The following is a 13,039-nucleotide window of genomic DNA, read 5'->3' as shown; positions in this document are numbered from 1 at the left end:
GGAAAACTTAGAGATAAATGGAAAAAATGTCAGAAGAATGTTATTTAGCTCACCTATAAACTCCTGCAGGATCTGAAAGATCCTTCTGGCTTCGCTCTTCTCTGTAAGTTCCCTGCAATTCCTCTGTGTATTTAGGAAAAGTCTCAGTCTAAAGCTGCCAACTTCTGCTCAGTGAGGGGATTAAACTGGTATAACATGGATCTGTGTAGTTACCATCTAGTTACACTTGTGCTGTGTCTTACTAACTCCATGGAAGTGTATTGTGCAAGTCTCAAGTAACTTCAAAACACTCCTGAAACGGCCCTTATGTCATTCCTATGAGGTAGGTACTGTCCCTCCTTGGAGAATAACAGAGAACAGACTTGTAACTGCTGCTCAGTACACCAGGCACACTGAAAAACAGGACAACCAGCCTACGTTAGTATTTGACCTTCCTCCTGCTGTTTCCCTGAATGTAGAGTTTCCAACAACACCATTTTGCTAGGTACCATGCATTCCAGGAACTAACAGTGAACGATGCTTTTGATTATATCCATTCCAAGGTCTGGAAGATGTTCAGTGTAACTTCTTGAAACAAGGAGAAGCACTGCCATTGCTACTCTGCTCCATTCATCCCCACAGCCTACAGCTTAATTATTTTGTACATCAGAACAACGACAATACTTCACCCTTTAGTTTGACAGCAGCCACTCTTCTTTCTCAGACTAAATGATTCTGGGAAAAAATGAACTGCTGTCGCAAAGCAGGCAGCACACGGAGGGCTACAGGTATTGAATGCAGATTAATGCTTTGCTACCACTGTAGAACACGATCTCTAAAGCAGTTTTTCTTATCTGAAGTATATAGACTCATTAAGTCTTTTTGAATTAGTTAAGGAGCTGTGAGAAAGGAATTAATAGTGGTCCTTCGTACTAAAGCCATAGTTTATTTGCAGTCTAAAACCATTGTAGCATCTCTTACTAGTAAGGAAGAAACTCTAGCCTGCATCTTCTTTCACAGTCCTTGCACCTCATAACTTCACACAAGCAGTTGTGTGGGAGGGTAATAAGCTTGCTGAAAACCAGGCTGGTAAGAATGCCATGTGATACAAATGCTTGTGCTACCACATGGAAAGGGGTGGCACAGAGACAGGCAGAATTGCTACTTGTTCCTTCTTAAAGTCAATGAAACCAATCCCTACTCAGCTGATAATAACAGTGATAGCTAGTAACGTACCTGTGACACTGAGCTGTCCGTATGTGTTTAAAAATTGAGTAGAAAATTCAAGTACCAAAATAAAAGTTGTTAACCAACAGGATAAAGCAACAACTATGGTCTCCCATTTGAAGAAATGGGTGTAGTAGGCTGGCTTATTTACTAGAAATCACGTAAGAGATGCCAAAGTTCAATTACCACGACACACTAGAATGTTACTGCTAAATGTTAACTACAGCAAACCACCAGGAAACAAGGAATTCAAAACTGTTGGGTCATTTATCATGAGCAGGAGTGGACTGCTGGCCACTGTTCTTAGGAACTGCTTCTGGCTGAGACAGTTACTATGAACCATCACAGTGAAGGCCAAGTTGTATGATGAGAAAGACAGTCTTGGTACAGGACTTCCCCAGCACTAGTTCCTATGCAAGTTGCTAAACTGTCTCCTCTCTCCTTTCATGCTTTTGGATGCTGACCACTGAGTGCAGAGAAGAAAGCTGAAACCTTGTTCAAATACTCACTTTGTATTTGTACAGTGCTTCAGTCCTTCAGCTTCTCTTAAGTCCTGGTCAGTGTAAGATTAAAAGGCCTAACTTGCTCCAGAACTCAATCACTAATTATCTAAATAAATAAAACTAAGATATTACAAATTAGCATCCTCTGTTCTGATCCTTTGTCTTTTTTTCTGGAGTACCACTGTATCTAGAGCAGCTTTTATCACCACCCTCTTGGAAGAGTACTATCCTATCTTAGGAAGAATCAGAGTATGCAGTTTAAGATCACCTGTTTACCAGAAGGTGAAAAAAAAGTCTCTTGATTTCAGGTTAGAGACATAATCCAAGAGAAGGAACTAAGAAGTTCCGTACATCAGGGACTGCAATAGCTATAGGGCTTGAGCATACGAAGCATTTAACACAAACACTTTGTTGAATCAATGCAAGCTTGAATATAAGCCCATAAACCTATCACAGAACCAGCCACATGACATCACTAACAGCAACCAGAGTTGTCCCACACCGTTGGAGTAGGGATACCTCTGATGAAGGCAGCAGTCAGCTGTTTGCTGAGTGATCTGTGTGACTATTCAGCAATCTTAACTATTAAAAATATTCTGCCTGAGCTAGCTCTATTATCAGGAAGTTGAACAAAGCCTCTCTGGGGATGCTTTTCCTATTTTAGCAAGATGAGTCAAGAACATCTTCACAGTTCATTCTGGCAAAGTAAAGTAGTGCCAGTACAGGTAGTGTCAGAGCACAGGTGCTTCATGACTTGCAAATATTGCTCAGCATTCACTGTCCCAGAAGTTCAGTCCCTGCAGAGCAGGCGTAGATCTAAAAAAGCACTCTCATGTGTGGAGCAGGAAGGGAGGAAAATGGGAAAAGAGAGGACTCAATGCCTCTTCCCAAACTCAACAAGCTTCCAGGTAACTTTCAGGCACAGGAAGAGATGCAGTTGAGACGCAAACAATTCAAGTCTCATCCCAGTGCCAGGGTGGCAGCGAAGTGCCACTCTGCTTTATCTGCTCTTACTGTCAGGTGTATCCCTGGTGATCGTGTGCCTGCCACAAAAGAAAATCCCATTTTGATTGCATATAGCTTTTCTGCTTTAGAACTGAACAAACATGTAGTCACTAATCGATATGCATCTCTGTTTAACAGAAGACAAGGTGATTTAAAAAAAAAACCAAAACTCAGACCAATGTACTGACCAGTGGAAAGAAGTTTGAGATTTAAAAACTGCAAAGGGTAAATTAAATAGCTTTCCATTTAAAAAGATTATCTGAAGCCAAGTTTTTTAAATTCAGTTTCAAGTCTGTACAGTAAATGCAAAGTCCTTGCCCCCCATGTAAAGCTTTAAGAAAAGTCCATGTTTTGATACATATGACATTCAGTTTTTGTGAGAGAACCAAGAACTTACTGAAAAATTGTTCTGGCTTATTCAGTTCAATGATTTCTTGAGTAAACATTGCAGAGCTACCACTATAATCAGAATACCTAAGCTGCTGGCATGACTCAATAACTAACCATTTAACAAGCTGGGTATAAAAAAAAATTTATGTAGTAATACCAATTGAGCACACAAATTCCATGCTTCACAAGTTCTGCTGCTGTGTAAGAGTCTTCCTAACATCTATGCAGATAAGTTCAGATTTTTAGGTCACTGCATGCCCGGATCAAAACAGCAGCAACATATCTACTACTATGAGCAGCTATACCCAACTGTGCCTTTAGAATGCAAACTATGCAGAAATCTAGATGATCAGTGCCTCTCCACTGAAATAGGACCACACACACACAGCAACTTCAGTGTGTGCACACTGGAGAGAATAAAATTACTGAAAAAGAAATGCATATAGATTCTGGTACAGACATGATACAATCAAGACAGATTTAAGTCATTAGACATTCAGATCAGGGGGAGGAGAAAAATGTTTAAAGACAATGCACAGATGACAAGCCAGTATTACAGAGAACTCTAAAGGCACATTTCAGGTAACATGGTTCTGTTAAGACCAACTGCTTACACACGCAGGCACAAATCTTAATGGCTACCTCCCCCCACCCCCCTGCCCAACAATTAACAAAAAAAGAGAGAAGTGCATTTTCAGTAATATTAACACCATTCAGTTAATCTGTTCAGTCCAAATGTATACAGTATTTTCCTTATGGTGATATGGATTCTCTGCACTACTCCAATCCAAAAAACCCCAAACAGGCAGGATTAGTAAAGGTTCAACTGTTGCACTAGGGAACATTTACTCATCAGAGCCCACTGCTCTCTTCTGTGCCCTCTTGTAGGGCTGCCTCCTCGGTGAAGCTTTATCTAGATTAAAGAGAAAGGAAAAAAAAAAAAAAGATGCTAGCATCAATTGCTACAGCTACTTCAGATTAGATGTTATATGACCATGTATTTTTCTCCCTCCCCAGCACAAGCCAAACTGCCCTTCTAGTGCAATGCATCGCCAAAGAGAAGCCACTTCAAACAACTTGTCAAGGCTTAACTATCAGCACCCTAAATAGAAGGTAACAAAAAAGTGTCCCTATTCTGTCACATGCAGCTCCAGGGTGAAGGTTGTTCAATTTGCCAGTTACTAAAATGCAAAACAAGCAAAACCCCCAAAAAACCAAACCCCACACCATCTCCTGAGGAAACTGCATGCTCTGCTGTCTAGAAAATATTCATGTTCAATAATTACAATTTTAGAAAGTTAATGAATTATTTTGATCATTACGGGTTTGATTTTACCTGCCTGAAGAATGTGACTGACCCTCCTTTAGACATCTGTCTTGTACTGAGTATTTCCACATTCATACAGATTAACAGCAGGAAATTGTTTTGGTTGTGAAAAAACACACTTTTCCAGGAAGTACCCACGTTAGACTATGACGATGTCAGATATCCCCTGATAAAGCGAGGAAGCCATCCAGCTTTAGCTGCATGATCAGTGGATGCCAGAAGCATCTTCCTACATTTAAGATTTTTGATAGGCTCATAATTGTCCTTTACAATGATGGTCCTTAAGTAGAATTTCAATCTTTTAATATTATAGAGAAACTAAAATACTTCATATGAAGTGCTAAAGTGACTGCTGAGTGTATCTGTCAACTTAAAAATGCCTGTTAAACCAAACTATCTCCTGTAACATCACTGTTTACAGTATGGGCAAACACAAGCAGCAGCCATCATGCCATTACAAGCCAATCAGTAGAGTATGAAGTGTCTTTCAACAACAAAATAGTCAAGAACTTATGAGGATCTTGAAGGCCATGTATTTCAAAGGATTCTAGTGTAGAGTTCTAATTAAAACTAACCTGGAGCAAAAGAAAATCAAAATTAAGAACTTAAACATCAGGTTTCCCTAGACTTCAGGTATAAAAATATGAATGCTTATTTACCCTAAGAAAGGGATGGGGGACAGGGCCCAAACACTGCCAGGATTTGAGCCCATTTAAAGACACGTTGCTCTTTGGAAAGAAAGAGCATTTAGAGCTCCAGTCTTTCTTGCTAGATTATAGCTTTTACAATTCCTGTGTCTAGATTTTTATACTACAATTCTTGTGCCTCACAGAAGACGGTGTATGAGAAAGCTGACATTTTCAGAAGTAAAACACCAGTCCTTATACCCATGTAATTTAAGTATACAGTTTAAAAAGAGTGAAGGAATCAAAAAAGTGAAATTATCAGCTCCTGGCACAACCTTATACCAGAGATAAGGTCTCTACCCCTTCTACACTGAAAAAATCTCAGAATATGCTTTTTTTGTCAAAAATGGGAGTGTTTTTCAAGTAAAGGTAGTTCCTGCAAAGGGTTTTCAAAGAACTTCTCTTGTCTAGGATGCACTTTGTTTGAAGTGAGGCTGTCTTACCTCACACCTTATCGATGCTACCAGTGACAGGAGTTCACCTGGGATACGCAAGACCCAGGAAGATAAACCTGACTATTGAACTATTATGCCCAAGGCTGAGGTTTGTTTCTCATTGAAACAAGATGCACTCAGCCATTGGTCATGACCAGTCCTCCACCTCCCTCAGGTAACATCAGCTTGACACTGCACCAAGGCAGGGGGGAAGGCAAGATACACAGCTGCATTTTAGGTAAAGGGTTCTGGGAACTGTTTGTGGAGACAACAGGACTTTAGCAATTCTCTGCTGAAACTACATCACTACAATATAACCAGAAATGTACATACACACACATTATATACAAAAACATACATTTCTATGTATATAAGATGTGTTTGTGTGGTTGCGTGCAACTGCTCTGTAATCTTTTACAGCTCATGCTACATCACCAATAACTGCATGCAGGAAGCTGTACTTCTATCCATGCCTAATTATCACAGACAACACATTTAAACACTTCTACTCTTCAGACTGTCAGAGTGTGCCTCACCTCTTCTACTCTGCACTGGAGCCATGGGAAAGCAAAACAGAAGAAAAAGCAAGAGACGTTAGATATACCCACAAACACACAAATGGTGTAAAGAAATCAGATACTGGGTTTACTGTTGGCATTAGCAACTAGAATTTAGTCATTCTGGACTTGTGAAGGACATTAATACCAAGTCTTAAAGTGGCTTTAGTTAATACACACTTCTAATGCTTACTTAAAACTTTGGTTTGTCTCTTTCCAACCAACTTTTAGAAACCCTGAGATGACAAATCTTTTCTTCTACTGAAGCCTCCTTTGTGATCTAGGACTTGGGTAGAGATTTTATACTGTTGAAAAAGAGTCTACAGAACAAACTGTAGCAGTCACCAATAGTCATTATTGTATCAACTAGCAGTTTGTTCAGGCAAGAACAGGCTGCTAACGTAATGGTCTAATCATTCAGCACAGCGCTTTAGACAATTTTTCATTCCCTAGAAGTGATGTATTGCTGTTGTGAGAAACTGGTATCAGCTATTCAGTTACAATTAATTGATGAAGCACGTCAGTTATGCTCTAGTTTGTGGAAGGCAGACCACTTACTGATTTGATTTAAAGTTTCTTGGGGAATCCAGCTCATATCAACATCATTCTGATTTGATGTTCCCATCTCTACTTTCTGTACCGGTCTTTTCCTCTGAAAATTTAAGAAAGAAAAAAGATTTTTCTTTCCACAAGTTTTAATAACACAAGTATTAGAAATAACTAATAATGCTGTATTAATGAATGCAATTATTTCACTAAGACACAAACTTAAGGCTAATCAATGTATTAAGCTGTCTTTGTATCCTAGCTTTAACTATCTTTACCATTAGCAATTTATTCACCTAAGCTTGACATTACCACTTCTAATGCCTTGTAATACTTACTCTACACAAAGATATGGGGATTTCATGCATGCCTGGGCAAGTTCATTATACCTGTTATGAACAATGGCTGATGATTAATCAAGCTTTGCGATGACTGGTTTTGTTATACTTCCTCAGATCAGTACAGTATTCTTATATGTCACCTTGCAAAATAGATTTCAAAGCACTATAATAATTCCATCCTTCTACCCAAGGGAAGCTACTTCAAAACCATCCTAAGCCAGACTGCACAAAGACATAACCTATCCATTGCATGCAGATGAGACTTGAGCTTTCAGTGGCTTTTACTTGCCAGATGACTTACATGGACAAACCCTTAGCTGTTACTGCATTATAAATGGAATCCAGAAGGCCCTAATCAACCTTATGGCAAAGCACTGATAAGAACTAAATGAAGGACTAGACAGCTGTTTTCCTCAAAGTTTGACCTAGTTTAGGAAGAAATAGGGATCAGGGGAAAGCCCACCCAGTAAGTATTGAATCAGCAGCTGCACACATCCAGTGACTGGAAGGTATCAAAGCTCCCAATTCAACCACTTCAGCGTGGTGCCAAAGAGCATTATGTAAGCAATCTCAATGTCTTCAGTTATCAACAGTTTTTTTAAAAACTCTCTGGTATTCACAGTAACATCTAAGGGCTCAGTTCTAAAAGTAAATCTTCTAAAGTTCTCCCTGTACCATCATATGCTGGAAGCAATTACTGAATTGCTTTCTTTTCACATCAGTAAGGTCTTGTATTAACAAGTACACAGACGAAATACACTACCCACCTTCCTGGATTCTAGTAGCTGATGTAGGCCAACAATGACAAGCAGACCAAGTCCAGCAAGGAACATGTACATGAAGATCCTTTAAAAAAACAATTTAAGAAACCATTAACTAAAAATCTGTTTAAAGGAGTTTACAAAGAGGCATAGAAACTAAGCCTAACTTTGGCCACATGCTCACTTGATCTTTCCCAAGAACTTTTGTAGGGGGTGGGTGGGGAAAAACCACAATGAGTCTGAAACTGAAGTGCTAACAAATATTAATTATTTGATTTCAGAAACTGTAATCCTAAATTTAATTCTGAACAACACGACATTTGAAAAATGCCATATAAACTCTGAAACTGTTATAAATTAATTTGGGGGGCAGGCAAGAACCTATTCCAAGCTGAACATCTTAACCCAGATTTATGACAAAGGAAATTAGAGAGTTAAACTACAGAAGAGATTTAATGGAGCATCCCTGTTTTAGGCTAATTATTCACAGGACACTAACTCAAACTGGTTCTAATAATTTGAATTCTTTTGAGAGCTCCTTTATCAGAGTATCATACATTTTCCCATGACCAATCTTTCTTTCATTGATGAAAGCTATTCTATTTGTGAAATATGAATTAATGCAACAGCTATTTCTTTTGGTTGACCTTTTTTAAAAAGGAAGCTTGCTCAGCAGGTGATTTACACCTGTGGAAGGAGAATCCAAAAATTCAGCATTGTTCTCTACCAGTATTTATGAAGATTTTTTTTAACTCAGAGGTTCTCTTAAAATTTCACTCCAGTGTTAGAATGTTTAAAAGCATATCAGCACAGCATCTTTGCAACATATAAGGTGTGTCAGATATACTTAGTCTTTAAGACTGAAAAAAAACCCCACTCCTGAAAGGTACCTGCTACAGGTAGGTGTTATTGCAATAAAGAACGAGTGCTAGTTCCTCTATCTCATACTCCAAATGCCTCTTTTGGTTTATGTAATCTTGGATTATACTGGAGTGCTCCAGAACCAAGTTATTCCAGTCTTCACAGGAGGACCCACAGCCCAATACTATGGACTCTCTGTATCTTTAACTCTTAGGAAAAAGCACAGTAGCGTAACAAAAGCTTAACAGCTTTGAATTGCTATGTAGCTGTGTAACATCAGGTCCTACTCCAGGCTTAAGCCCTCTGAGCCAAAGCAGATGTGTAAACTGCTCATTGACATAGTACCAATCCTGAAGATCCCTAGCATTAATAGAGATCTTAATTTTGGGAAAAAAGTTTATATTTTCAGTCTATCAACATTGTACAAGTCAAATGCCTGCTACACCATCAGCATAACACACCAGACCCTCACATTCAATAAAATGAGGACATAAGAACTATTCTTATGGGCACCATCAACCTGTTCTACCAGTATACCAACTAAACTTGCATCTCCAGCCTCCTTACGTTTCTCCATCCAGCCCATCTTCTTTTTCAATAATCGTAACAGTTTGATTGAAGACAGCATCTTGAAACACATTGCCCTGCAACAAAGTTTCCACATAACATTTTAAATTAATTTCTTGAACAAATACACAAATGTTTCTTTTTCCATGTTCTTGGAAAAAACTCTAGAAAGCCATAACTCCTGCACAAGACTTGATTAAGTTTATAAGCAGTGCAAGTTTGACTAAACACATGAAAGCACAAACTTTTTGGTGCAAGTATAGAGAACAGTCTTGATATTAGCAAGAAAGTCACATCTAGCCTTCCAATGTGTTATTTCCTGTGACATGAGATATTACATACGAAGGGTTCTTACTAGAACAATTAAAACACAAATGTACAGAAGGCTGTTAAACTTTGACCTACACTAAAAGAGAAAATAATTCCCTATTTTAATCCCCATTTATGCTTTTGGATATTTTTTCCCCAGATTGCAAGTATTGGCCATCTATTTGCTCAAAGTCAAGCTTGCAGGTGGGATTCAGGTTGACAGTTAGGTTTGTCAGCAAAGCCCAATCTGAAAAGCACACTGAAATTTAAATGCTTTAGTTTATTGGGTTCTTTTTTTTATTAAAAATGAGTACAGCCCACTACTACACAGTTCTAAGGTATTCTAGATTCCAGTGCTGACATAACTTTAACTCTAACATATACAGAACTAAGTATACATGGGATGCTATTGTGAAACATGTGGGCAGTCACTTACTGTGCTTATGTATCTACTGATTTCCTTAAAAACCACAAAAGCATTCAGTTTCTGAAGAGGGAGTAACTTGACTAATCAGTTCCTTCCTGATATTTCCACATCAACTAGGAAGTTTAAAATGAACTACACCATCAGGCTTACGTTTACATCTCTGTAGTTGAGATTGATAACTAGTCCGAAAGGACGACCACCCATAGGCTCAGCAGGGATGAAAGAGTACTCAAACGTGGCTTGTCTCTGTGGTGGGACTACTGTATTCAGAGGGAGAGCTGTGAAGTTCTGGATATAAAACTGGTAGTCTTGAGGATACCGGAAAGAAGCATCGAGAGACTCCACAATGAAATCTTCTGTACCCTTATTGGTGAAGCCCACCAGAAATTTTACAATGTTGTTCGCTGGAAAGTCTAAAACACAAAAAATAATCAACCATTAGAAACTTCATGCTACACATCCAGCCTGTTTCTAAACAGAGACTGTCTAGAACAGGTTATAGTTTATTTTAGAGCTTCACTGTTTTATGCACACATTGATATAGTCTAAGCAATAATAAAGAAGACGGTTATTAGTACAGGACTCTTACCTTCACCTTTCACAAATAAGATGGTGGTATCAGCACTAGGTGAGGCTTTAGGTTCTCCTGACAAGTCTTCTTCCTCTTTTTCTTCTGTCTAAGACAAGAGACTTTTTTGAAAAAAAAATCCTATAACAGAGTGAAGCAAAGACCATGCATGTTCCATGAGAATCCCACGTGTCAAAGCATGCAACGACAGCGAGCATTGGTATCTTGCTGCTGCAGGATTAGCACATAGCCTGTCCTCCCTCTAGATTTCATTAGCACCACTTTCAGCACTTATCCTTCTATTTGTTACATCTGACACAGTGTCTAATCTGAACTGTATTTAGCTGTATTGGAAGGTTTATAATCAGAAAGCAGCAGTAAGGTCTCTGTTTGGAGGTCGGAAGGAAAAGAATAGAATCTAAATGTTAAGTGTTCACAATGAAGCTATTTCTATTTAGAGAAAAAACATTTCTGAAATCATAGGCAACCAAAAGGCAAACGAGAGCCACCTTCACTACAGAGGGAGTGTTTATAGAAGCTTTCTATTCAGTTTTAATTAGTTGTTATATCTGCCTGAAAACGGTTAGACTGTTGGAACTAAGGAAGTTTGTGGATTCACTTGTTCAAGCTCACCTTTGTGATGATTCACTTTTTAACCTGGCAAATACAAGCATGAAGGGCTTATTTTCCACATGGGGAACAAGGGATCACCACTTCCCCCACTAAATAAAACCAATGCTGAGCCCATTTTGAAGTGTCTGAACTAACTGCTTGTCAGTTAGTTAGATCATTTGATTGCTCTGCTTAAATAACCACTTGAAGCAGTTGTTAGCCTGTGGATCAGTCGTACATGGACCACGAGCTAGGGAAGCCAGGAACCAGAGCTGAGCACCCAGCACCTTGATTTTAAGGTGCTATGCAAAACTCTATCTTCTATTTCAGTGACAAATAAAAGAAACTGCCTAAAATGTCTAACGTTTTGTGCTCAAGTCATAGACTACTTATTAAAAGCAAATTGCATCCAAAAGGTTATTTAATAATACTCTGTCAGTACTGAACACCTAGCGTACCTTCTACACCTAGTAAAGCTGGTCAACTCTCAGGTCACCAACTTACCAACATTAGTAAAAATCTAATAGAATTAAAGAACAGTTTATCAGGTCTCCATTTTTATTATGCATGTCTTCTCCCCCTAACAATGTCCTAAACTTTCTGGGTCTACATGAGAAATTTGAGAAGTTTTTGTACTAATTTAAGCACACCAAGTGTTCACCAAGCCTAATGCTCTACTACTCTAAGGGGATCACATAACTACACAAAATATTTCACTTTGTCAAGCTGAAGAAAGTGATCCTGAACAGTGATATGGGCACTGGTGTAACAGGCATGCCCTGCAACAAGTGTCAGAGACTAGGAATGTAGCAAGGGAAAACAGGCTGCCAAACAAGGTTTTCAGAATTAATACTGAGCTTAACTAAGAACTGAGATTCTGCTGCCCCTTGAAAATCAATACCAAAGAAGCCAGAATGAAGCAGTCACATACCCCAATGTCCTTCTCAGTTTACTGAGATGCAGCTTAAGCTGGAAAAGAACTACAAGGGGCTCCTATGATAATCTAGTTCTCTCACTTGGTGTTCTTTCTTTGTGGGCTGCAGTTCTGGTAGTCAGAAATCAGGCTGTCCTCATGTGGTTTTTCAGCTGCTAATTCAGGGAGAAAAGATAAATCCTTCTGAAACTTCAAACTGAACATTAGTTTAATGGGAGACTTGGAAACAGTGATTTGGAAATAGCAATGCTACAAACTTGTATTTAAATGTATTTAAACTACCCAGCTTCAAGCACTTTTGGTCTAATTCATAAAGTAACATTAATGTACAATTACCAAGTCTGTTGGCTCATCTTCTTCAACTTCAGCTTCATCATCTTCATCTTCAACTACAGTATCTTCCACACCTTCCTCATCTTCTGTAGCATCTTGAGCTGCAACCAGCAAACCTGAACCTACCAAAACAACAGGCAAATACAAGAAAGTCAATCAACAGAAAACTGACATTGTGGTACAATTTTCAAACCAATGTTTGAAGAATTTCTTAACAATCTGTCAAATAGTGTTTTGAACCCTCAGCTGCAAAACCCTCACATTCAAGTGATTGTCTGTGTTGATCTTTCAGCCTTTTTCCTTCTCTACTACCTCTCTGAACTACTCATTTATATACCACTAACTCCAGAATCAAAAAGTTTACAGCTGGATGACAGTTTAGCATTCTCACAGCAATGCTTAAATTCACAGAGGGCAACCAACTCACCTTAAAAGCTATTGTTTAATTTTTGAACATGTCAATATATGAAAATATTTTAATTTGATTTTGTCATTACTAATGTGAAAATAAAAACACTCCTATTGCCAGGAAATTAATTAATAAGAGCTGTTTCTTCTAAGACTAATAAGTTGAATAACTGATTAGCATGTCCTTTCCATATGCTGGTATCAGAACACTACACTTTCACAGGTACTGAAAAAGGGTTTTTTGCTCTTTTCATTCAATTTTTA

At 38.5% G+C, this 13,039-nt stretch overlaps 1 protein-coding gene across 1 annotated transcript; it reads right to left on the bottom strand.

Moving 5' to 3' along the window:
* Window positions 1-3,607: 3,607 nt before the first annotated feature.
* SSR1 (signal sequence receptor subunit 1) lies at window positions 3,608-12,502 on the bottom strand (the record flags this gene model as incomplete). Its single annotated transcript, XM_010167805.2, has 8 exons — window positions 3,608-4,017; window positions 6,088-6,102; window positions 6,667-6,760; window positions 7,763-7,841; window positions 9,185-9,261; window positions 10,071-10,333; window positions 10,510-10,597; window positions 12,371-12,502. Coding segments are annotated over 8 exons (816 nt in total), but the record flags the coding sequence as incomplete, so codon positions are not given.
* Window positions 12,503-13,039: the final 537 nt, after the last annotated feature.

This window comes from Antrostomus carolinensis, unplaced genomic scaffold (genome assembly GCF_000700745.2).
Source record: "Antrostomus carolinensis isolate BGI_N321 unplaced genomic scaffold, ASM70074v2 scaffold33465, whole genome shotgun sequence".
NCBI classification, from domain to species: Eukaryota; Metazoa; Chordata; class Aves; order Caprimulgiformes; family Caprimulgidae; genus Antrostomus; species Antrostomus carolinensis.
Note: the sequence above shows the minus strand (reverse complement) of the source record. Positions and strands in the feature narration are given on the sequence as shown.